Raw genomic sequence first — 24,281 nt, 5'->3', positions numbered from 1 at the left:
CCGCCCTCAATGTGCCAAATACGGATAGTTTTTGACAAAGCATCGGGAGAGAGATACAAACAGACAAATGCATCAAAATGGGAAAGAGTGGGAAAGAGAGAGCAAGAGAGAGAGTCCATAGCAACACAGGCTGGTATCTCTCTCACTTTCCCACCTCTTGTAAACAATAGTGCCTTTAAAGCAGGAGGCGGGCCAGGGTACAGAAAGGGGGCGTGGCTACCGCGTGTGAAGTAGTAGCACACGGAGTGGTTGGGTTTATAAATATCTGCTCAGCAGAGAGCTGGACGGGTTCATCCAGAACCCCGGGCCCCCATGGAGACCTCTTGGCTGCCATACAGCAACGTAGAGTAGAGTAGAGCAGCATAGAGCAGAGCAGAGCAGCGTAGAGTAGAGTAGAGCAGAGCAGAGCAGCGTAGAGTAGAGTAGAGCAGAGCAGAGCAGCATAGAGTAGAGTAGATTAGAGCAGCGTAGAGTAGAGTAGAGCAGCGAGTAGAGCACAGCAGAGCAGCATAGAGTAGAGTAGAGCAGAGCAGCGTAAAGTAGAGTAGAGCAGAGCAGCTTAGAATAGAGTTCAGTAGAGCAGCGCAGAGTAGAGTACGGCAGCGTAGAGTTGAGTACAGCAGCGTAGAGTAGAGTAGAGCAGCGTAGAGTAGAGTAGAGTAGAGCAGTGCAAAGTAGAGTACAGCAGCGTAGAGTAGAGCAGTGTAAAGTAGAGTAGAGCAGCGTAGAGTAGAGTAGAGCAGTGTAAAGTAGAGTAGGGCAGAGTAGAGTAGAGTAGAGCAGCGTAGAGTAGAGTATAGCCGCGTAGAGTAGAGTAGAGCAGTGCAAAGTAGAGTACAGTAGAGTAGAGTAGAGCAGTGTAAAGTAGAGTAGAGCAGCGTAGAGTAGAGTAGAGCAGTGTAAAGTAGAGTAGAGCAGAGTAGAGTAGAGCAGCGTAGAGTAGAGTAGAGCCGCGTAGAGTAAAGTAGAGCCGCGTAGAGTTGAGTAGAGTAGAGTAGAGCCGCATAGAGTAGAGAAGCATAGAGCAGCATAGACTAGAGTAGAGTAGAGTAGCATAGTGTAGAGTAGAGTAGAGTATAGTATACATTCAGTGCTGTATGGAGGACAGCACCCTCTTGGTAAAACTACCAACAGAGAATAAAACACTAACAAAAGCCACATGAAAATATTGAAATGTGTTCCATGTTCTGGACCAGGGACCAGTAGAGCAGAGATGTCCACACAGAGGGGGGATGTTGTACTCAACCGTAGCATGAAGCAAATAGTTGGTCTTCTAAAAGGGAATTCTAGCAAATCTATGCATAACCCAGCCGCCATTTTGGTCTACGTGTAGGATATGGCAGTTACTTCACCCTTAAACCAATGTGAGTGACTCTGAAAATGCCTGCTTGAAAGCCAGGGGTGTGTGTGTGTGTGTGTGTGTGTGTGTGTATGTGTGTGTGTGAGTACAGTGGGCTATAAGAGGCAGATATTTGTCTCTCCCTCTTTTTTTTCCCCCTTGCAGTTGTAAATGCCCCTTTTCGGGGGCCTCTCAGTGTAAGTGGGTGTGTGTGTGTGTGCAAGTGTATGTGTATGCGTATTTGTGTGTGTGTGGATGTGCCTGTGTGTGCATTTGTGCCTGACTGTGTGTGATTGTGGATGTATGTCTGTGTGCGTGTGTTTGGTGTGCGTTTGCTTGACTAGGTCTGTGTGTGTGTGTTTAATCAGTGTTTGTGTGTGTGTGTGTGCCTGTACACGTGTGTGTGTGTGTGTGTGTGCCTGTGCATACCTGTGTGTGTGTTTTTGCGTGTTTGTGTGTGTGTGTGTGTGTGTGTGTGTGTGTCTGTGTGCCTGTGCATGTGTCTGCCTTTGCATCTGTGTGTATCTGTGCATGCCTGAGCGTTCGTGTGCGTGCATGCATGCGTGTGAGTGCGTGTGCATGTGTGTGTGCCTGAGAGGGTCCAAAGGGGAGACTAGGGAAAAGGAGTTCCTGGAGACACAATGCTCTCTTTATCACTTACGCACGCCTGCCTGTCACCGAGACCCCCGTACAAATACCAGCGCTTATACAGTCCGTCACGCCACACACACCACACAAAAGCCTCCCCCCCCCTTCCCTTTCCCACCCCCTGAAAAAGGATTTAAAATGAAATCATGTGCTCCACACTTGGGAGGTGATGACATATACTGTACATATATATGTATATACTATATACAAACTGTACTTACAATACAGCTCCTGCCCACGGAAATTGGGGGAAAAATGTCCCTCAGTTGAAATAGAGCGTGAATATACCAAAACAACGTAAAGGAAAACCCTCAAGCAGACACAGCGAGCAGAGCGGCTGAGTTTGGACATGAGGGGGCGCCGCTGGCAGGAGGGCGAGAGGGGGCACAACGAGGCCTCGGAGCCACAATAGAGGAGCTAATCTGACGCTCTGTCCCTCTCAACACGCCCTCTGACCCGTGAAGAGAAGAAGAGAGGAGGAAACGGCCCTCTACTCTACCATCCCATCACCGGGGGGGGGGGGGGGGGGGCAATACCACTGCAAGCAATACAGTTCAAGTTGTGTGGATAATTATTTATAAAAGAGTGAACATTTGATTTGAAATATTAAGAAATCCCCCAAATAGATCAAACTATCAAACAAAGGCCGCCTTTTAAAAGTCTATGGGCCCTATCTTGCATGCGGCGCAATTTACTTAATCACTGGCGCATGTGTCGTTGCTAGTTTGCAACTGGCGCAGTGTTCTTTTCCCTCCTGCGCCACGCGTCGGTAAATTAGGGAATGATCTTGCGCCCCAAGGGGCGGTTCGGCGAAAGGAGGAGGCGTGTTCTGGCGCAAACATTCCCTGGTGCTATTTTGCAGTTTCAGAAACCACTTGCGCCACAAACCAGGAAATACCTGGTTTAAAGTCAGTGGCGCGTTGTTTAGATGGTATTTTAAGGGCGCATGCATAATGTTGCTTGTGCACCTCGCGCATACACTTTGCTTCTCTCATCTACCTAGCCAAATATTGTTGGTCAATTATTTGGGAAAGAACAGCTGATACAGCGGTAATAAGTTGTACTTTTAAATCAATGCATCTGCAAACACCATACAGCAAACACATATTTTCTTGACACAAACATCGTGTACATGGCACATTTATATTGGCATTGGAAAAACAAAATGTTGATAATCCCTTCAATTGCCAATATACTGTGCGACCTGATCACAAATTGGCCAAAGCCTAGAAGACCATGGACCATAAGACCACTAGCAGAACTGTGCTCCACACAGAACCAGAGTGCACAAGTAGAAGACCAACAACAAGCACACAGGAAGAAATGTGTTCCACCGGTGTACAGTTGCCAGAGATACGGCAGCAGCACAAAAGAGGAAGAAATGCACTCCACTGGTGTACAATATACCACAATGCACCAGAGGAAAACCATTGAAGACACTAGACTGTACACGACCCAATTTTTGGCAATCTGTTCGTCTGCTCAAAGTAATATTCTGAACGTTGAGTTGATCACACAGGTCAGCCAAGAAAGTTGATCAGAAAATTGAATCTCTCTCGAAGCACAAGAAAAATCAAAGCATCCATCCCATGATTGATAATTCAAATAACATGCTTGTAATGTTCATTAAAATACTGCAGACACAAAGACAAAGCAAAGACTATTTTCTTGACACAAACATCGTGTACATGCCCATAACTTTTAGGATTGATGAGAATTTGATCGTGAGAAAACATTGTTTTACCGCGAGTGAGTGTTAAAAAGAATGAATGAATGCGGGCCCGCGTGTCTGTATGTGTAAAAGAATTGGTGCACGTGTGTGCGTCCATCTGTTTAAACACATGCAAACTTAACACGTAACGCATAATACAGTCCATGGCAATGTATATTAACGGGGGGACACATGCATATTAGGAACACAAGTCGATAACGATAATGCATACAATACTGATAAGAAACGATGTTTATAATGTATTGCGTATATCATTAAATAGAACCACGGTTACCGCATATCATGTTATATCAAGTTTTCTTTGCCGAAATTTATTGGAGGACTCAGTATTTCTGAAGTCGTGAAAGAAAACCTTATTCCATGTGTGAATTAGGCCGTATTATTTGGCCATAAACTGAGCCATTTGAAGTTTGAAATTCATGTGCATCTGTCTCATCGGAGACTGCAGACGCGCTGTCAAAATATCAACTCGTCAGATTAAAATGCGCTCATGGCTCTTAAAGGGGATGGGAGCTGGCACTCTTATTGGTTTATTGCACGTTACGCCCAAACCACACCTACGGGTAATTAGGCTACTTCAGACCAACCCTTTTTAGATTGGCGCCGGGCGCAAGAGTCATTTTTTGCGCTGGTAAGCTAGCGACATCGCCATAGAACCGCCCACAAAGCTACTTGCGCTTCTCACTTGCATTTCAGACCGTTAAAATAGGGCCCTATGTGTCTGATTGGTGCGACAATATCCCAGCATCATGTTCCACTTGACATTATTATCTTATCGTAAATTTCAAAATCCTAATCATATACGTGTGGTTAACAACTCTTAACTTCTCTTAAGGCATGTGGAGCACAGCGCTGCTGGCGTCAGATCCAAGGACGGCAGACATGTTCACTTGTGCCCCGTCCCTTGCTCAAGGAAGGGGAGGAAACATTAACCTGTGCTGATTAACGGGCTGATAGGAATGACAGTCTGCCCCCTAGAAACATCTGTGAACACACACTAGGGCTCGGATTCTAAAGATCTGACTCTACAAACAGAGTAATGTTAGGGCTCAGATTCTAGAGATCTGACTCTACAAACAGAGTAATGTTACAGCGCAGATTCTAGAGATCTGGCTCTACAAACAGAGTAATGTTACAGCACAGATTCTAGAGATCTGACTCTACAAACAGAGTAATGATAGGGCTCAGATTCTAGAGATCTGACTCTACAAACAGAGTAATGTTAGGGCTCAGATTCTAGAGATCTGACTCTACAAACAGTAATGTTCCGGCGCAGATTCTAGAGATCTGACTCTACAAACAGAGTAATGTTACAGCGCAGATTTTAGAGATCTGACTCTACAAACAGAGTAATGATAGGGCTCAGATTCTAGAGATCTGACTCTACAAACAGAGTAATGTTAGGGCTCAGATTCTAGAGATCTGACTCTACAAACAGAGTAATGTTAGGTCTAGATTCTAGAGATCTAGAATCTAGAACTCACGTTGACTGCCTTTTATTTGACCATTCACCAAACATTGTGAGACATGCAACATGGCCACATTTTTTGCTCGCTATGATCCAACGTAGTCCAGGTGGGTAAACTGATTATTTACAAATGACTTTTAAGCTATGTTTGTCTGCAAAACCTCCGACAATTTTGTTGTTCCACTTTGCCAAATGAGCACACGTCAATAAAAGCTTATTTTGCCTTTCGGCACATGCGCACATTTGGCGAGGCAGGACATTGAAAATATCCAGGGTTTTGCAGTCCAAGGCCTCTTAATCGTAAGGTTTTGAAGGAGGCAGAACACTCTTCAGGCAGTCTACATGTGCTCTGTTAAGAGAGTCAATTCTGATCGTAAGTCAGTTCAAATCGCCCTTATATTGGCATAGGAAAAACAAAATGTTGATAATCCCTTCAATTGGCAATATACTGTGCGACCTGATCACAAATTGGCCAAAGCCTAGAAGACCATGGACCATAAGACCACTAGCAGAACTGTGCTCCACACAGAACCAGAGTGCACAAGTAGAAGACCAACAACAAGCACACAGGAAGAAATGTGTTCCACCGGTGTACAGTTGCCAGAGATACGGCAGCAGCACAAAAGAGGAAGAAATGCACTCCACTGGTGTACAATATACCACAATGCACCAGAGGAAAACCATTGAAGACACTAGACTGTACACGACCCAATTTTTGGCAATCTGTTTGTCTGCTCAAAGTAATATTCTGAACGTTGAGTTGATCACACAGGTCAGCCAAGAAAGTTGATCAGAAAATTGAATCTCTCTCGAAGAACAAGAAAAATCAAAGCATCCATCCCATGATTGATAATTCAAATAACATGCTTGTAATGTTCATTAAAATACTGCAGACACAAAGACAAAGCAAAGACTTAAAGTGTTTCAGGGCAAAAAACTAAAGCTGTTTGGAATAAGATAGCACTCAAACCTCTACGCTACTTCCAGAGGCTAACATGACAGTTAGCCTTTGAAGGGACACAAAAGAGTTTGACCTTTGAAGACAATATTCCCTAATGCGCAACAGGCAGAGACCGCACAGCGGGGGGGGTGGACACAGAGAGAGAGAGCGAGAGAGAGAGAGAGAGAGTTTGAAAGTTTGACGAATTCTACAGTAAGATATACACATGGGGGTCTTAACTTTAGCAACGCACTTGTACTTGACATCAAGTAAAACATAACTTTACTAAATCAAAGTCAGGACAGGTGTAGTAACAAGTATAAAAAACCGAAGCCCACCCTCAAGTAAGAGTGTTTACCACGCTACTCGGTACAAGTCTTTAGCAGGTCACTGCTGCAGTGTGGTTTCCCAATTCACTTGGTTCATCTACCCAGGACTCCCTCATAAAGCCAGTGTATTTCTGTGATAGCCCTGAGGGGCTCATAAACCACCAGGCCATCTGGTCCTTGTCGTATAATGTGCTTTTTTACAGATAATCAGACACATTAGTGGGTCAGCCGTAAGTACAAAACATAAACTCACCACAAAGCTAATCTTTGAACTGCTCCCCTGAGCACGTGTATGCAAAGTGTTTACTTATAGATTGCAATAGATATGCATATATTTATTTATACATATATTTATTTATCCAGTTTATATTAAATTCCATTAATATAAAACTCAGTTTCAAACTTTATTTGTGCAATATTATTTTGCACTGTATTCTATAGCCATTGCAACAAACAACTACCAGCAATGACCACCTTCTGTGGGTCATGTCATAAACAAACTGTAAATATGTCTTGTGAGGGCACATAGAAACTACTCGAAATCAGGAAACAATTCCTGCACATGCCCCTCGTGGCTGCCAATCTGTTTGTTAAAAACAGACATTTCAACTATTTCTCCTCCATAACATCTGCAAATGCGTGTCCCCCCCCTTCACTCCCCAGAGTTAAAGCGGACCCTTTCCCTTTAAGAAGATGATCCTCCGACTTGTATGGAAATACCTGAAGTCAGCATATTCCAGGCAGAATTTCACACACACACACACACACACACACACACACACACACACACACACACACACACACACACACACACACACACACACACACACACACACACACACACACACTGTCCCTTCTGTTACAGAACAAACAAACATGCCGGTGGACATACCCATACACGCCGACGTGCGACACGTCCAAAAAAATCCACAACGGGTCCTGAGTTATTTCAGCCCCCACTCCAGAGAGAGAGAGAGAGTGAGATAGTGAGAGAGAGAGTGAGATCGCTTTAAAAAAAGAAGAAAAAAAAAGCAGGAACATTTCTTTGTCTGGGAATTCAGGGTCAGGTGACTGCAGACAGGAATTCTGGTTGGCTAGAAGGGACTTGCAAAATGTTGGCAGATGGCCAAGAGGCTGTCTTGGAAACCAGGGTTGGAAATTTGGTGCAAACCTCATCTTTATGGTGGTATCCATAGCCCATAGGGTTCATTTCTATAGCTGGGGAGGGCTAGGGGGAGGGCTAGGGGAAGGGCTAGGGGAAGGGCTAATGGGGGGGGGGGGGGGGGAGGGAGAGTCCAATGTAACACACTGCACATCGGAGAGAGGGGGAGAGCGAGATAAAGGGGGGATGGAGGGGGTGAGAGAGAGACAGAGGAGATAGAGAGAAGGGGAAAGAGAGGAGGAAAGAAAGAAAGAAAGAAAGAAAGAAAGAAAGAAAGAAAGAAAGAAAGAAAGAAAGAGAGAGAGAGAGCGAGAGAGAGAGAACAGAGATGCATTACGCCAGCCTGTGTTTCCACGGCTGCAGGCCTTAGCTGTACGCTGAATCAAAGGTCTTTGTGAGACCAACAACAATAACAACCACAACCACACTGCGGGCAAACAAAAGGTTTAGACCAGACAAAACACAAGGTAAGAGACACCGCTGGGCTGTTCTCAACCCCAGAAGAACAAGAAACAAAACCTTAGAATCCAACAGCATTTATTTGTGTCTGGAATAAAATATACTCTTTAAATGAATAGTAATACGGAGAAGAATTAAAGTCTACAAATGTTAAATGATCACACACAATCTACCAGAAAGCAAGAGTCTCAAGAGGACAACCGGACTGTTTGGGGGCGGGAAATAAAGGACAAACACCCAGAACCCCCACCCCCTCCCCAGTAGCATTTCACTGGTGAAATCCCAACGTGTCGAGGTCATTTGCCAATAATTCCTCCCCCCAGACACTTTAACTGCTGGGGGGCTGGGGTAAAAAACGGTAGTCCACCCTAAGACATACACACACACAAACCCCATTTGGTTGCCATAGAGACAGCTCATTATGTAACAGTCCAACAACACAGTGTTACGGACCGGAGTGATACTTGATGGGACTTAAGTCGTCCGTTTGGACAAACATTTATACATTCATGAAGATTCAGAGTGCTCGTTTAGGGCAAACGCCATTCTAGGTTTAATGGCGCCCGGTCAAGTTCCTGCACTCGGGGGAGATCAATGTATATTTTCACTGTGGACGCATGGGCTAAGCCAACCAATACAAAGCTCTGATGAATGGAAAAAACATTTCAATAGGTTTGAGACATGCACTGCTTTGCATCCTACTGTGTCAAGGCCCAACAGAAGCCAGGGAAAAGTCAAAGACAACCAGGGACAACCCATGGCATACATCTTCATAACGACATGAACCAAACAGTGCAACCCCCCCCCCAAACCAACCAGAACCAAATCAGACCGACGGTACCTTCATGAGGTCTCAAAATGTCCCATCAAATACACTCAGCCATCCACAGCGTGGCCCTGTCCCAGACTTTCAGCCCTGCGTCCAGACTGCCAGCTTCCGGCCGTCACTGGCATTGACCGGCCTGAGCCACTCACCTCCGTCTTCCACTTGGCCAGCCACTCCTCGCGGGTCCTCCTGCTAATGTAACAGGGGTCCCCTGCCTGGAAGGTCACCCGGGGGCGGGGCCTCTGACGCAGGCCGACCTCCCAACACACACCCCCACGCTGCCTCCCTCCACCTCCCTGTTACGAGGGATGGAATGGAATAGTAATAAATAAATAAATAACCCAATCAATAAGGTTGTGAATAATAGAAAGGAGTTTGTTTTATCTTAGCGTTTGAGAAGCGAACAGTGTCACCTCCCTACGCTGTCTAGCGGAGAGCTTGGAGACTGACTGCGGTAGGTCAGGTTGGGGGTGGAGGACTGAGGTGGAGGACCAAGGTTGAGTTTGGGGTGGTTGTGGTGGTGAGGGTGGAGGGGTTTAGCGATATATGACTGACATGTTCATCTATGGCTAATGCTACCGATTCACAGCCCCCTACCGACGGCCAAACTAACACAAAGCGGCCGGCCAACACTCTAAGGGACTACCAGGTATATTTGATAGTTCAACTCTCTACGCCACTTAGGTACCATGTCATTCTTTCCGTTCCCCAATTCTGTTGTGCAATACCACACACAGAACTGTACATGTTTGTGTTCCTGTCTGTTGTAAAAGGCAGACCCATGGAAAGGAGAACGTAGTAGAACGTGACCCGGAGTGGCTCCTGTGTGGGCAGAACTCTGGAGAATAACCAGGAGGAAGTGGGGAGATGAATGAACTGCACACACAAAGGTACTAGTTGGATTGCAACACTTTGCCGGGTAAACCATCATCACAAAAGTGGTCAATATCAAGAAGAGCGCAAAAGCATAGCAGTAGTACATGCTCAATAGACAGTCCAGAAAATATTTATTTGGCAAAAAAGACCCCTTCAATTTCTGTTATACTGATATTGTGTTGTGTGTATATTGTGTGATATTGTGCTAGACAGCATATCGTCAGGTTTGGCAGTCAAAGTTTTAACATCACTCCTGCCCCGCTCTTTATATACCTCACAGGTGGCATTATTCCACATTTCAGGCTGATCATGAATAGTGAATGTCTTTTCATACTTGGTCAGCATATGCACATTTCTCATGTCGTGTTCATTATGTGCAAGGGACTCGTTAATGCTGAGGACCAAGCATTGGCTGTGTCTCAGCGACTGGTGAGCTGGCAGCTTCCTGTGCCTAAACAGATGTCTCATTAGGCTTATTAAACTAACTCGGGATCTGGGACTCAGCCACTGACATATTATCAACACCGAGGTGTATTGGGACAAAAAGACGATGCTTATTTGTACCATTCTTCGAGCCCAGAGATGATACATTATTTTTCAAGACTAAATTTCCCTGTTGGGACTGCATTTTGCAATTGGTTTGACTTATTGCTGACCCTCACTCTCATAACCATTTAAGGTTATAGGTGCTGATTATAAAGACTGGGAAGCTGGCTGTAAAAAATAGGACAGAGATACTCAACTCCTAACTCCCCTTTGGGGCTCATGCACCTGAATTGAAGCTAAGCTCTTACACGCCAGCGATCCACAATAGAGCAGAAGTCTTACCTCGGCCCTCGGTCGGTCACCTCCGTTCTCCTCCTTGTGCTCCACATCTAGAGAAGAGAAGGCAACAACAACAATGGCTGGTGTGAATCATTTATGGGTTTGACCAGCACAAAAACAAGCGGCAGGTCACAGTGTAGACGTCTTCACATCCATCACGCCTGTATCAGTGTTAAAGAGTAACCAAACACTAAGAGGTTCCCGGCAAAGGTCAGAGCCCACAACACGCAGAGGTGACAGCGGGTCATGGGTTCATGGTCATTTGATAACATGAGATCATTTATTGGGTTTGTTTTTTCTTTGATACATTGTTAAGGATTAGTAAGGAAGATGATGTTAAGAGGCTGGTTAGAAGGTGGAACAAAGAGGGCCTGAAATACAGAGAACTTCCCCTATTCGTTTGAGAGCAATACCTGAAGGGATTCTATCCACTGGCCCGTCAGTTGACATATGCTGATTCTGTTTATACGTTGCAGCAACACCTTTCCTTCGAGTATCTAAACTCTCAATCATTCGCCTTGACAAAGCTTCAGTTGCCCGGTAGCTTACAGGAGATCGCTGTGGCTATTGATGGCGATATTAGAGAATGACAACAGAGTTTGGAGAGTCAGACATCGGGTACAACTTGATTCTCCAATTCAAACTCAGATTGAAGTCGATTTAACCTCCCAGTGGGGGTTCATTTAGCTCACGAACGTGGCCGTTTGACACAACCCAGACGCTTTGGTTCGCATGTGAGTGGTCAGAACTGCCAGGTTTACTTTGGCAAACGTCACACTTGTGACCTTATATCCCCCTCTCTACAGAGTGAAAGGCCCCACAGCAGACAGCTATTAGCGTAGCTCCACCTACGACCTTGACAGAAAGCAGCAACGGTAAACACATACTGCTTCACTTGTGTGGGCTACGTATAGCCCTCATGACTGGAAGATCAAGCCCTCTTCGTATTTTAAATAGCATTTTTTTGCGCTAATGTAGGATTTAGGTATTCCATTTGGCCAAGCCGCAGAGGCTAATGAGTCAACGCTGCAAAGCCTCTTGTGAAATGTCATGCTATGTAGTTGCCAAGATTGGGAGTTGCTGCTTCGGCTATATTAGGGGAATTTAAAAACAATTATAAATAAATGAATTAAATATCTTAAAGTAAATTAGTGGCTGGAATAACCTAGTGCACTTAACTATGAAGTCTCAAATAACTGACCATATGCTTCAACATATACATGCCATACCCCCCTAAGGTTAGGGCTCAGATTGTATGCTAGGCTATCCTCCTGCGATCAGTAAAAACTGAAAATGTAGGATTTCCTATTAACAGGGCCCTGATGTTTGATTTAAGAGCATTGGGTCCACAACAACAAAGCCATGTTATTCATTGATAAACAGAGTTTTTCCTCTGTCCAACAGAGCAGAACGGGGTGAGCCAGGGAGCATTGGAGCGAGCCAACTAAAACAGTGGAATTCATGGTGGAGTCATGATCCGACGTCCCTTAGAGGTTGGGGGATTACCACAAAGACAGTATCGCACCGCAACGCATCTCTATTACAGGTCTAGAGTTCCACAACTCCCCGTGTGTTTGTTTTGTTCATTGTTCTTTACACTTCGCAAACCCCAGACCCAATTAATATGAATTACCTCGAGTACAGGGCTACAAAGACCAAAACATGTCATTCGTAAATTCTTAAGATTATGCTAAAATCAAGGTTTGTCTGGGCTTTCAGGTTGAAAGTGCAAGGCACTGCAGATTTTACTTTAACCAGTTTTAATAAAACTAGAAAACCAGAACAAACAAATTAAAACTAACATTTTCCACAGTGCACTCGTTACGCAACACATCTGTAAAATCGGGACGTCTCAGAGCATTTGATTTACCATTCAACCCTGCCTTTTAATAAGCCTTAAATAAAACCAGTGTCGTCTAAAGTGGGGAATGTGACACCGTTAGCATAGCATAGTTAGCATAGCGCCGCAGTGCCGTGGCAGCAGGCGGCCGTGTCAGAGGCCAGTGCAACACAGTGCGACCGCGGGAACACGCAGGTTTCATCTGAGGGGTCAGGCTGTCACCAGCCTCTATTATCCCCCCTTCAGTGTTGAGAGGCAGAGTTCAGCCACCTCTGATAGAGCCCTGGTTCTCCTTGCTGCGCCAAGGCTGGGCCTGTCACTGAGGCGCCCTACAGACACCGCTCAACAATGGCCGCTCTCTCTCGCTGCCTCCTCAACCGCCAACTCCAAGTTTGTTCCATGTGTTACTCACCCCACTCCCCCTACCTTCTCTCTCCTCTTTCTCTTGTCACCCCCCCCCCCCCCCCCCCCCCCCCCCCCCCCCCACCGTCTTGACTACATAATGAAGGGGTGAGGAGGTGTGTGTTGTGTGTGTATGTGTGTTTGAGAGAGGGAGAATGTGCATGCATGTATATATGTGTGTAATGTGTGTGTGTGTGTTGGGGTGTGTGAATTTATGCATATGTGTGTGTGTGTGTGTGTGTGTGTGTGTGTGTGTGTATGTATATGTATGTGTGTATGTGAATGTATGTATATGTGCATGTGTGTATGTGAGTGTGTGTGTGTGTGTGTGTGTGTGTGTGTGTGTGTGTGTGTGTGTGTGTGTGTGTGTGTGTGTGTGTGTGTGTGTGTGTGTGTGTGTGTGCGTGCGGGTGTGGGTGTGTGTGTGCGGGGCGCGGGGCTCCTCTAGGTACGGCGTGCTGAGCCCGGTTCACTGGGTTTGCAGCGTCGCAACGCTGGCTGACGGCACCCGCAGAGCCCCACACACTAAACCCCGCCAGCTTGACTGATCTCCACATCTCGTGGTGCTGGCTTTCATTTCTATCCCTGCTTTAGCTCCACTCATCTCCCGGAGCCAGAGAGACAGAACGCCTGCTTAGACACTCGCTGATCGACTACGCTGAAGACTTCACCGTAAACACCATCCACCCCAACTACCCCAACCCTCTCTCTGTCTCTGTCTCTGTCTCTGTCTCTGTCTCTGTCTCTGTCTCTCTCTCTCTCTCTCTCCCTCCTTTTCCTCCCTTTGTCCCTCTTTCTCTCTCCCCCCTTCCGCTCTGTCACTCCTTCCCTCCCTCTCCAATTCTCTCTCTCACTCTCTCTACCTCTCACTCACTCTCCCTCCACCTCTCTCGCCAACTCTCTCTTTCTCCTCCCCTTACTCTCTCAACTTCTTTCTCTCTGCACATCTCTCCCTTTCTCCCGCTCTTCCTCCCACCCTCCCCCTCTGTTCTACACCAATAGGAGGGGAGACGTGATGCTGCCCAGCATGCAGGGTAGAACAGTTAAAGGTGGAATGCGCTCTGGAAGCTTTGTGTGGAACTAGAAAGTGTTTCAGTCGTGTGACGCAAGTTTAAAGTGAGTTTGGTCTGGGTTCCATTGACTCATTTGCATAGATTTGGTGCATCCTGTGTCTGTCTGTCTGTGTGATTGTGTTGATGTGGCTAGGGTGTCTGAGTGTGCTGGCCTGTGACGGTGTGTATGAGTGCATGTGTGTCTGTGTAAATCAATGCTTGCGTGTGTTAATCTGTGTGTGTGTGTATGTATGTGTGTGCATGCGTGTGTGCGTGCATGTGAGTGCGTGTGCATGTGTGTGTGTGTGTGTGTCTGTTTGAGTGCATGTTTTGCTAATTTGCTTGTGTGTGTTCATTTGCTTGCATGCATGTGTGTGTTTGTGTGTGTCTGTTTCTGTGTGTGCGTGTGTCTGTTTCTGTGTGTGCGTGCGCACGTGTGTTTGAGCGCCAGTTTGAGTGCATGTGTGTGATCATGCGTAAGTCTGTGCTTGTGCGTGTTATTCAGTACGCTATCCTCTGTGTTTGAGTGCATGTGTGTGAGCTTACCAATGTGTTTGCGCATGTATATGTAAACAATAGACCAGGTTAATACACAGTGCAGAGCGACACTGTGTGTGTGTGTGTGTGTGTGTCAGAGCTCTGGGCAGAAAGCCATCCACCTGGCATATCTCCCTCTCATCTCCCTTCCCCCCCCCCCCCCCCCCCCCCCCCCCCCCCCCCCTCCCCCCCCACCAGACCTCCACCGAGACCTGCCTGCACCCAGAGAAGCAGTCTGTTGCTGGGAGACGACAGACTCCATCCCCCTACGGCCAGGAGAGCGGCCAATAGGGACGCATGGACCATCCAGAGAGAGAGAGAGAGAGAGAGAGAGAGAGACAGAGACAGAGACAGAGAGAGAGAGAGAGGGAGGAGAGAGAGAGAGAGAAAGAGAGAGAGGGAGGAGAGAGAGAGAGAGAGAGAGAGAGAGAGAGAGAGGGAGGAGAGAGAGACAGACAGAGAGAGAGAGAGAGAGAGAGACCCTCATTGCCCCTCCATCCCCTTATTTTCCTTCAACCACAGCTGTTATATTGAATGAAGCAACAATCGAAGAAGAAATATAATCCAACTGCTAAAGGCAAACTTACATTTGGTGGGGCGTGCCAGTTTCCGCCTCCCGCTTTTCTTGTGTGGCGTGGACAAACCGTCATCCTTCTCCTTCTCAGAGTCCTCCCCCCCGGGCCGGGGCTTCAGACCCCGGCCCGGGGGCCCGGCTGACTCCTCTCTCCGGATACTGTTCTCAGCGTCACTCTCCTCCTCCTCATCCTCCTCATCCTGGTCTTCCTCTTCCTCCTCCTCCTCCTCCTCCTCCTCCTCCTCTTCCTCCTCCTGTTTGGGGATACAGGCCGGGCTGCTGGGCGTGATATGTCGATGCCGGCCCGCATCCCCGTTGTGGATCTGAGCCATCACGGGCTGCTTCTCCGGGCCTCCGACGCCACCCCTCTCCCCGGGCGCCACCCCCTTCCGGAGGGATTCACCGCTCTGGAGCTGGGGAAGAGGACGGATGTTAGGTCCTACATCAGACGGGGCATTCCTCTCCTGCTCGGGGGGTCTGGGGACATAGTGTTATCTCTGTGGCAGTGGGTCGCCACTCGCTGCCGGTACGTTCTAAACTATGGGCAGCTGGCATGAACCATATACAAGACAGCCGGATTCACCATCCATTACAGAGTGGAGTCGGTACGGCGTTAGAATGGAGTGGGAAAATCAGATCACACGACTACTTATCAAATACAAAAACGTTTTGTGGTGCGTGTAGAGGAAAAACATCTGTATCGCATCAGACCTTATGTATGCGCATGCGCTGGTCTGCTGGTATCTGGGCAGAATCACAACGTGCAGCTCTTTTACTGAATGAATCTCAGGCACCGGCCTTGGACTTCAAGCAAGTTGTAAACTTCAAAAAACCAACCAGCGCCAATAATTCTGCTGCCTTACTCCGGTTCACTTTGAAGAGGCCTGTACGGGGGGGAGGGGGGGGGGGTGTTATGTGTGTGGAGTTCAGCAAGTCCACCACTTCCTCTACACTTTATTACAGCAGCACGGAAATATGTAAGGAATGTTGCTGGCACTCCAACACAACCTGGCTTTTTTTATATCATTTTTCTTACCTCCAGTCTGCTGAGTTAGGAACAATATTTGCTCTGGTCCTATCCAAAGGTGTTTAACATCCAACACAAATAAATATATATACAGTATAATAATAAATAAACTCCTTTTTTTTAGATGAGTTTGAAAAATATTCAACTGAAATAATAAAAGGGAATATTTTGCCAAGTGCGGGAGGAAGTGATTTGGTTGTGCTTACTGAGTCTCAGGCCAGATCTAAATATATCCACCAAGAGAACAGAAAATAGATTTCTCAGATAATCCCATTACTAGGTCATTGGCAGATGAAAATGGGGGCACATCTTTTGATGACACCCTATTGTCAATGGACGGAAAGGTGTGTGGATTGGCATTCAAACACCCGTCATTATGTCCGTGGCTGTCGGCTTACTAGAAAGATGTCTTCTGATGTTCTCCTAATGTGAAACCAGATACCTGGTCCTTAAACTGTAAGCCACACTGCTGGCTTTTGATATGATTGCACATGCAGCAAGTGACCGAAATGTGGACAGTTGTCAAATTGTTAATCGTCAAAAATACAACTTTATTGTGGCCCATTAGTGGATGCCATAACACCAAATGACACAGATGCGAGTAGACAGTTTTGTCTTTCTACCCAGCAGAGCATTCCTTTGCTTTGACCTAAGGTTGAAGCAGTTAAGACACTGTGGCTTTCCCCACTAAACTTATGGGACCACCTCTAGCAATACTACCTGAGAATACATCAACTTTTCAACAGTCCTATTACTACACTGAGTTATACTCAGGGTAATTTGTTTGATAAGGAGCGAAAAGACACCCCCATCTGAGTGGTTTTCAATATTCTTTCTTAATTTGTAATGGGATGGGAACTGCAAACAAACACATGCACACACACACACACACACACACACACACACACACACACACACACACACACACACACACACACACACACTCACACTCACACACACACACACACACACATAAACACACAGTGGCTTATTATGCAACAGCCTTAGTGACATAGTGAACTACATGCAGTCTCTGCCAAGGGTCAGAGTTCATAGCTAGTCAATCAGGAGAAACAGACAGGCTGAGACCAATCCAGTGAGCTACTCAGTCACCCACTGCCACCATGCACGTTTATCCCGCATTCATCTCGCCACTCGGCCCTGCGGCAACTCTGGCTTGTGCATGATGCAATGTAATGTAATGCAACACATTGCCATGCGCGGTCACATCCTCCAACGGAAGGTAACACATGGTACTCTAATGTCTGCCTCATGTCTAGTGTGATGTAATGTCTCATATGGTCATGGAATGTCATGTATTGTTTTCGGCATGATGACGACAAATTGTCCCCATACAGTGTCAATTGATGGGGGATTTGCACTACAGCACGTTGTATATTATTATGGATGCGGTTAGCGCAAACAACGTCTTAGAAATGTCCTGCTAACAGGACCCATTTTTCGCATGTTAACACCTAATATTTGGACCACAACCCAAAATGACCCGTTTCCGTGGTTGTGGTGGATGAGGGACCTTGGAGGCCATCCTACATGTTCATGATGAGGGTGAACAGCAGCAATGAGGAGAAAGTTCTGTGTGAGTTGCTGACGTGGGCGTCTACACGCATGCTACTCACTCGTTTCAAGCACCTCGGTATACCGATAAGAAAATGATGTGAATGAAAAGTAAACCAGAGCTGTGGTTTAGAAGCAGTCCATTCAAACTGTCAGCACGGGACGGTGAAATTTAGAGAAACTTGTTTATGGCGCTGCAGTACTTTCTGTCTTATTTAACGTTTAGGGAATGTTTTCGCCATATGTTGTTTTGGACAAAATCGGACAATGAGAAAACAACACAAGCAGCTTTGGAAAGGAAAGATCCATCACTAGCTTTATGTTGAAATGTTTCTAATACCCCTATTATAGAAGAATGGAAAAATCTGTGACAGATCATTTGAATGTGAACGTGCCAAATTGAGACATGTTAACATGTCTGTGTTTGTTGAGTTAACGTGTTAATATATGACCTGTTAACACGACCGAACTCTACGTGTTAACACGAAAAATGTAGATGTGGTAACGCAACTTTTCTAAGATGTTATTTGCGCTAATGGCATTCCTTACTTTACTACTATGTGACTACTATCAAGGAATAATGTATGGAAAATACATATATATACAGCTGTCTATATATACACCTAGAATCAGTCAGACGTGTAGAGGTAGTGGTGGAGGAGGTTTTCAACGTTTGTACTCACTGAGAAATGCTTGCGTTTCCTCCCGGGTTTGCTCCCAACTTTACAAGACGAGGCGGTGCCTTTGTCGGGCTTCTCTGCGACTACTTGGTCCCGGTCCTGGGCTGTGTTCTCAATCTGTCAAACACAAGCCGCAGGCCCCCATGTTACACATAAATGACATATACCAAGAGTAAAGAGGGAGGAGGATAGGGGTGAAGGCAAGGGAAGGCTCCTTTTTTTATGTGGTGATTGGGTTGTGTTTAAGTCACAAGAATATGGATCCCTTCATAGTAAATGAAATATATTGCCTAGATTGCTGAATTCTTGCTTGCTATAACTGGATTACCCATAAAACCTATAGGCAACAGCAGCGTTCATCATTTCCACACGATAACTGCAGGGATAACTATCTTAAGTATTTTAAGCCACTTCTTGTTCCTTTTGCTTACACACCACCCTCTTCACCTCACACTCTTATCTGCAAATAGCCAATTAATGAGTCCTCGGTGGTCAATTTCATTCCAATAACAGCAATTTGAAGTTAATGTTTCACAAATAAAAACAAATGTAATCCTAATTCATCGGTATGCACTAACCTTTTCTGTAAACAAATACATGAGGTACTTATTCAGGTATTCCATTCTGTGAAATCCCTTTTCTAGTTTCTTTCTCTTTTGCGGCTGCCCACTGCTTCAGTCTGGGAGTTTGGGTGTGGGCTGGGAGTGTAGGGGCAACAGGTTATCTATCTGATTTCAGCCGTTCACAGGTTTGAGGTCATTGTTTGTGTGATTGACGATTTGATTTGCAATGTGGGGCAAAGGTTTTTTTCTGGTACCAGATGACTGGGACTGGGAATTAGGGAAATTTATCTACAAATGCAAACTGAACTTTCCTTAAATATGTGATTGTCAATGTGCGAGCTCTGTAGTAAGAAGTGTGTAATCATAACAATAGATGTGTTTAAAATTCTATTACAAACGGGGGACACCAAATATGCATGAAAAACTTTCTGAATGGAAACACACGTCCGGCTGAAAAATATATTTTGCGAGTTTATATATTCTGTATGTTTTTCTGCAATTCTTTACAAGATATTTTTTGTTAAAATAAATTCCTATCTTGAGCACTTTAGCATACTTTAAAAAAACTTGAAAAGGAACAAGTGAACAACTCTATACGCGAATTGGGAAGGGGCAGAGGAGATCCATGAAATCAGGATTTCAATGGCCTGTCAATTGTATATCCCAGGGGTTTTTACTTTGAAAGGGATCTATTTCAGAACCAAGAGCCAAGCGTTTTCCTTTTGTTTTTCTTTAAACAGTAAGGACAAATCGACGGCATTTTAAGGTCAATCCAATTACACAACGGCATGCCATCTATTCATTCTACAGCGTGAAAAGCCAATTCATGTTGGGTGAGGAGGAGCCTTGTGCACTCGTATGTATTTTCGTTCTCTTGTCCCCCCCATCATTCCTCTGAAGGTCGTGTGGAGGAGTCCGGACCACGTGCGCAGAGATGTGGAGCACCTCCCTAAAGATATCCACAGCGCTGCACCGAGGCCCCCGCTCCCTGCGCCCTCAGCCACATCGGGGCTGTCTAATCAAGGGCTCTTCTCCGCGTGGAGGTCCTTTATTGTATTTGTCTTTATCAGAACGGGGAAATTAGCATAAATAATGACATGTTTGGCGAGCACCCTGTATCTCATCTAGAGGAGGAAGAGGAGGGGGAGGATGGGAAAAGGCTCAGAGCAACACAGGCTGTTCTTCTATCTCTCTGCACACTGCGACTAAACCAGACTGTCAGTTCATCATCCTGATCCCAGCCCTGCCCAGGCACTCCCAGCGGAAACACAACTCCCTTTTAATCACACGCACACACGCACACACACGCACACACACACACACACACACACACACACACACACACTCACACACACACACACACACACACACACACACACACACACACACACACACACACACAAACACACACACACGGACAAGCCCTCACAAACACACACACAGACACACTCAAACACACACACATACGCACACAAACACACGCAAACAAACACGCAAACATACACACACACAAACACACACACACGGACAAGCACTCACACACACAGACACACACACAGACAAATAACACACACAAGCACACACATACGCATTCACACATATTTGGATACAAGCACAAACACACAAAAATAGCTCCACAACACACATGCACGCACAAATTCACACACATATATGCAGACAATCAAAGGCAAACACACAGAATCACATGCACACAAATACAGTCACACATTGTATACACACACACTTGCCTGTAAACAATATCATAAAAGCATACACTCACAGACACACACACACACTACACAGCCACACACACACACACACACACACACACACACACACACACACACACACACAGTTCTTCACAGACAGAACCAATGTGAAGCTGAGATGTGTTTGGTTGTTGCCCGGTGTGAACCCAGCAGCCGCGTCGATATCTGCCACCACATCCGCCAGCCTGGCCGTTATTTAAGGCGATGGCTGTTGCCAGGCAACAGGGATGATGGGGGGCAGTGTAATGGAAGAGGAGAGGAAGAGGACATCCCCCCCCCCCCACATACTCCCAGTACAACCAACCCAGAGCCCCGTCGACTCCAGCTAGACCCAGCCAATGCCTACGTCACCTCCACCACCTCCAACCCATCCCCTGTCCCTACCCCCTCCTCCACCACATCTACTGTCCCTACCAACTCCTCCATCACCTCTACTGTCCCTACCCCCTCCTCCACCACCTCTACTGTCCCTACCCCCTCCTCCACCACCTCTACTGTCCCTACCCCCTCCTCCATCACCTCTACTGTCCCTACCCCCTCCTCCATCACCTCTACTGTCCCTACCTCCTCCTCCACCACATCCCCTGTCCCTACCTCCTCCTCCACCACATCCCCTGTCCCTACCCCCTCCTCCACCACATCCCCTGTCCCTACCCCCTCCTCCACCACATCTACTGTCCCTACCAACTCCTCCATCACCTCTACTGTCCCTACCCCCTCCTCCACCACCTCTACTGTCCCTACCCCCTCCTCCACCACATCCCCTGTCCCTACCCCCTCCTCCACCACATCTACTGTCCCTACCCCCTCCTCCACCACATCTACTGTCCCTACCCCCTCCTCCACCACCTCTACTGTCCCTACCCCCTCCTCCACCACCTCTACCTCTACTGTCCCCAACCTCCCCCATCACCACTACAGCCTCCTCCATCACCACTCTACCACTACAACATCCTCAACACCACCAGTACAACATCCACCACCACCAGCACCATCACCAAGGTTTTCTTTCCTAGAGGCTAAATCACACAATATGGAGGTGATGGCACTGAATGTATTACAGTATTATTACAGCTGGTTCATTAGTTGTTACAGGGTCAGCTTTTGATTTCAAAAATGCTTCATTAGGGTGTGTCTTTAGCATTTGATACCTTACAAAATTGTGTTTTGAGATACATATAGAGAAAGCCCTTATATATGTCAATACTCCCCCCCACAAAAACACACACTCCCATACTACATACTTTCGATTGGAAAAAACACCAACACAGACACACACACACACACACACATACACACACACACACACACACACACACACACACACACACACACACACACACACACACGTACACATTGTTTCACTCTTTCACAAACACAGGCATGCACGCACACACACATACACTACTGAATCATTTCCTCTCCAAGTCATTAGAACAATTAAAATAAGGTTGAAATTAACTCTGTGACCCTCAAGTGGGAGTCACCCCCACACACACACACACACACACACACACACACACACACACTCACACAAAAGGGGCGGGGCTAGCCTCTTCATCTCAACAGGTCATGAAACATCGGACTCCTGAAGTGCGTTCATGGTTAATGTCTTACCGGTCGGTTCCCCTGGGGACCACCACAGCTGCCGGGGCCTTTGAGCAGGGCAGAGGAGCTGGAGTTGGACGGCATGGTGGTGGTGGGTTGCTGATGCTCTGGTTCTTGTCGCTCACTCTTATGGTCAAAGTCAATGAGTACGGTGAAAATGAGTCGCTAAAATAAAAACGATAGATGATCCCTCTTTCTGTCCACACGTCTACCTGGATAACAATTTGAGACAAATATGAAAAGGGATTTTTAGGGTTTTGGTGCAACAGAAGAAATATGGAGAGCAAAACATTACATGTAATAGGTCGAGCCTGGTTCATGAGTGATAGACTCATGAATTGTCTAAAGTGGTGAAAAACGACCTAAAAAAATCTCAATGTTTTAATCTATTTTTTCAATGCTTTTCGACAAGATGTGCTTGATATATTACGTATGTTAGTTTAGAGACATACACATTTATCTTCGTTTCTCATATGTAGACTAGAAATAGGGTCGGGGTGCAACAGGCACGTGGATCAGGCAGAGGCCTCGGCCTACTGTTGTTCATATTGATGTTTAAGTTTTATGATACATTGATTTAGCACATAGCATGGCGTGACTCCTATAGAGCCCTATATGGCTTTTCGCCGCCTGTGGGGCCAGGCCATTTTACTCTGTAGATGTATTTAAGAGGTAAGGGCTTATTCGACGTGAGGCCTATATAATTCACATTAAATAAATAATGCATTGTGCAACCATATAGGGGAGGTAGCCTGTGATTATTAAATTTCAACTAACTGAACCTTTAAATAAGGCCTGCTGCACACCCCCGTCAGAAGGCTGGACAATATGCTCCTTACGCTCCGTCAGAACGGGCATTCTGGTTAAAACACACTCAGGAACGGAGGGCTAGAATGTCCTGAACATAGGAAGCCGGGGTCCATCGTTCGGACTCGTTTGTTTGATGCCTGCCTCATGGATGGAACCATTAATAAAACACCTATAACATCTAGCAGCTATATTCTTTATAATAATAATAATAATAATAATAATAATAATAATAATAATAATAATATACATTTTAAGGCCACACACGGTTCCATTTCCATGCGCATCTGGCGAATGATCCAGGTGTTTACAATGCATTCAGGCAAATAGAAGTGGCTGGTATTAATTATTCAATAGCCAACATGTTAAATGGTAAAGTTTTCGTTGTTTTTTTTGTTTTCTGTGTGTCCAGAGGAAGTGTGCTGATGACCCTCGGGGGTGTACCTCTGTTACAGGCCACGGACGCACAGGGATAAAAACCCGTTATTTTCATGAGGCGTCTATTCTGTTTCACCGATCCGCTGTCTGCGGTGTGAATCCGGTTCAAGCGCACATCGCGATGTCTAATAACCGAATAAAGCGACAACATAACCTGATCGCTATTCCCCCTCGCACCGAAACGCCTTCCGCTCTCAGGGCTGGTGCGTATCGTGCCGATCGAGAAGCCCTCCCATGGACGAACGCAAAATGATTGAGGCTTGCGGATTCAAAATAAGTGTGAATCACGGTGCTCGTTACCCGTTTTTGCCAAGTCCCAGGCCAGACCCTTTATGTGTCTCTGCACTCCCGGAGCCTCCTTCCTCTTCTCTCCCCGTCCTCCGCCTCCCCAGCCGGCCAGCGCTCCTCCAGACGCTCCGCTCACTGCAACCTGGGCCTGCGGGCTGTCGGACTGGGTGTCCGCGCGGTCCTAAAGGCAGTCCTTCAGGGTTTACAATCAATGTAGTCCATATTGAATCTGAATTACAATAAGGATCTTATTGTACACAATAATACAATTATAATCCTTATATCAGCTACATAGCAGCAACAATACAAGATAAAGTTAATAAGATTAGTAAAAAATAAGTAGCATCATAGATCACAATAATAAATATAATCATAAAATGAAAAAAGTAAAGAATAATTAGGATAAACTAGTGGAAATATGTAATAGTGTAATAATAATAATGAGGTGTAGTTAAGTGTAAATTGCTGGGCAAAGACATTTTGTGAAAAAGATGCGAAAGTGTTGTTGTTAATTGAA

General features: G+C 46.0%; 1 protein-coding gene across 3 annotated transcripts in view; it reads right to left on the bottom strand.

Moving 5' to 3' along the window:
* The window catches only part of dnmt3ab (DNA (cytosine-5-)-methyltransferase 3 alpha b), a 41,889-nt gene extending 17,993 nt beyond the window's left edge, over window positions 1-23,896 (bottom strand). The window contains exons 1-6 of one of the 3 annotated variants that reach the window (XM_079752429.1): window positions 23,777-23,896; window positions 22,241-22,443; window positions 18,295-18,408; window positions 15,023-15,422; window positions 10,608-10,654; window positions 9,053-9,199 (exon numbers count right to left, since the gene is read on the bottom strand). In XM_079752429.1, coding sequence (XP_079608555.1) covers window positions 9,053-9,199; window positions 10,608-10,654; window positions 15,023-15,422; window positions 18,295-18,408; window positions 22,241-22,315 — 783 coding nt within the window. In that variant the 5' untranslated portion in view covers window positions 22,316-22,443; window positions 23,777-23,896. Of the gene's footprint in view, window positions 1-7,348; window positions 7,458-9,052; window positions 9,200-10,607; window positions 10,655-15,022; window positions 15,423-18,294; window positions 18,409-22,240; window positions 22,444-23,776 lie in introns of those variants that run through there. The other 2 variants (XM_079752427.1, XM_079752428.1) reach the window with 2 other exon arrangements.
* Between the last annotated feature and the right edge of the window lie 385 nt (window positions 23,897-24,281).

Source organism: Pollachius pollachius, assembly GCF_949987615.1.
Source record: "Pollachius pollachius genome assembly, chromosome: 15".
Classification (NCBI taxonomy): domain Eukaryota; kingdom Metazoa; phylum Chordata; class Actinopteri; order Gadiformes; family Gadidae; genus Pollachius; species Pollachius pollachius.
The sequence above is the reverse complement of the archived record's forward strand: the minus strand, read 5'-3'. Positions and strand labels throughout refer to the sequence as shown.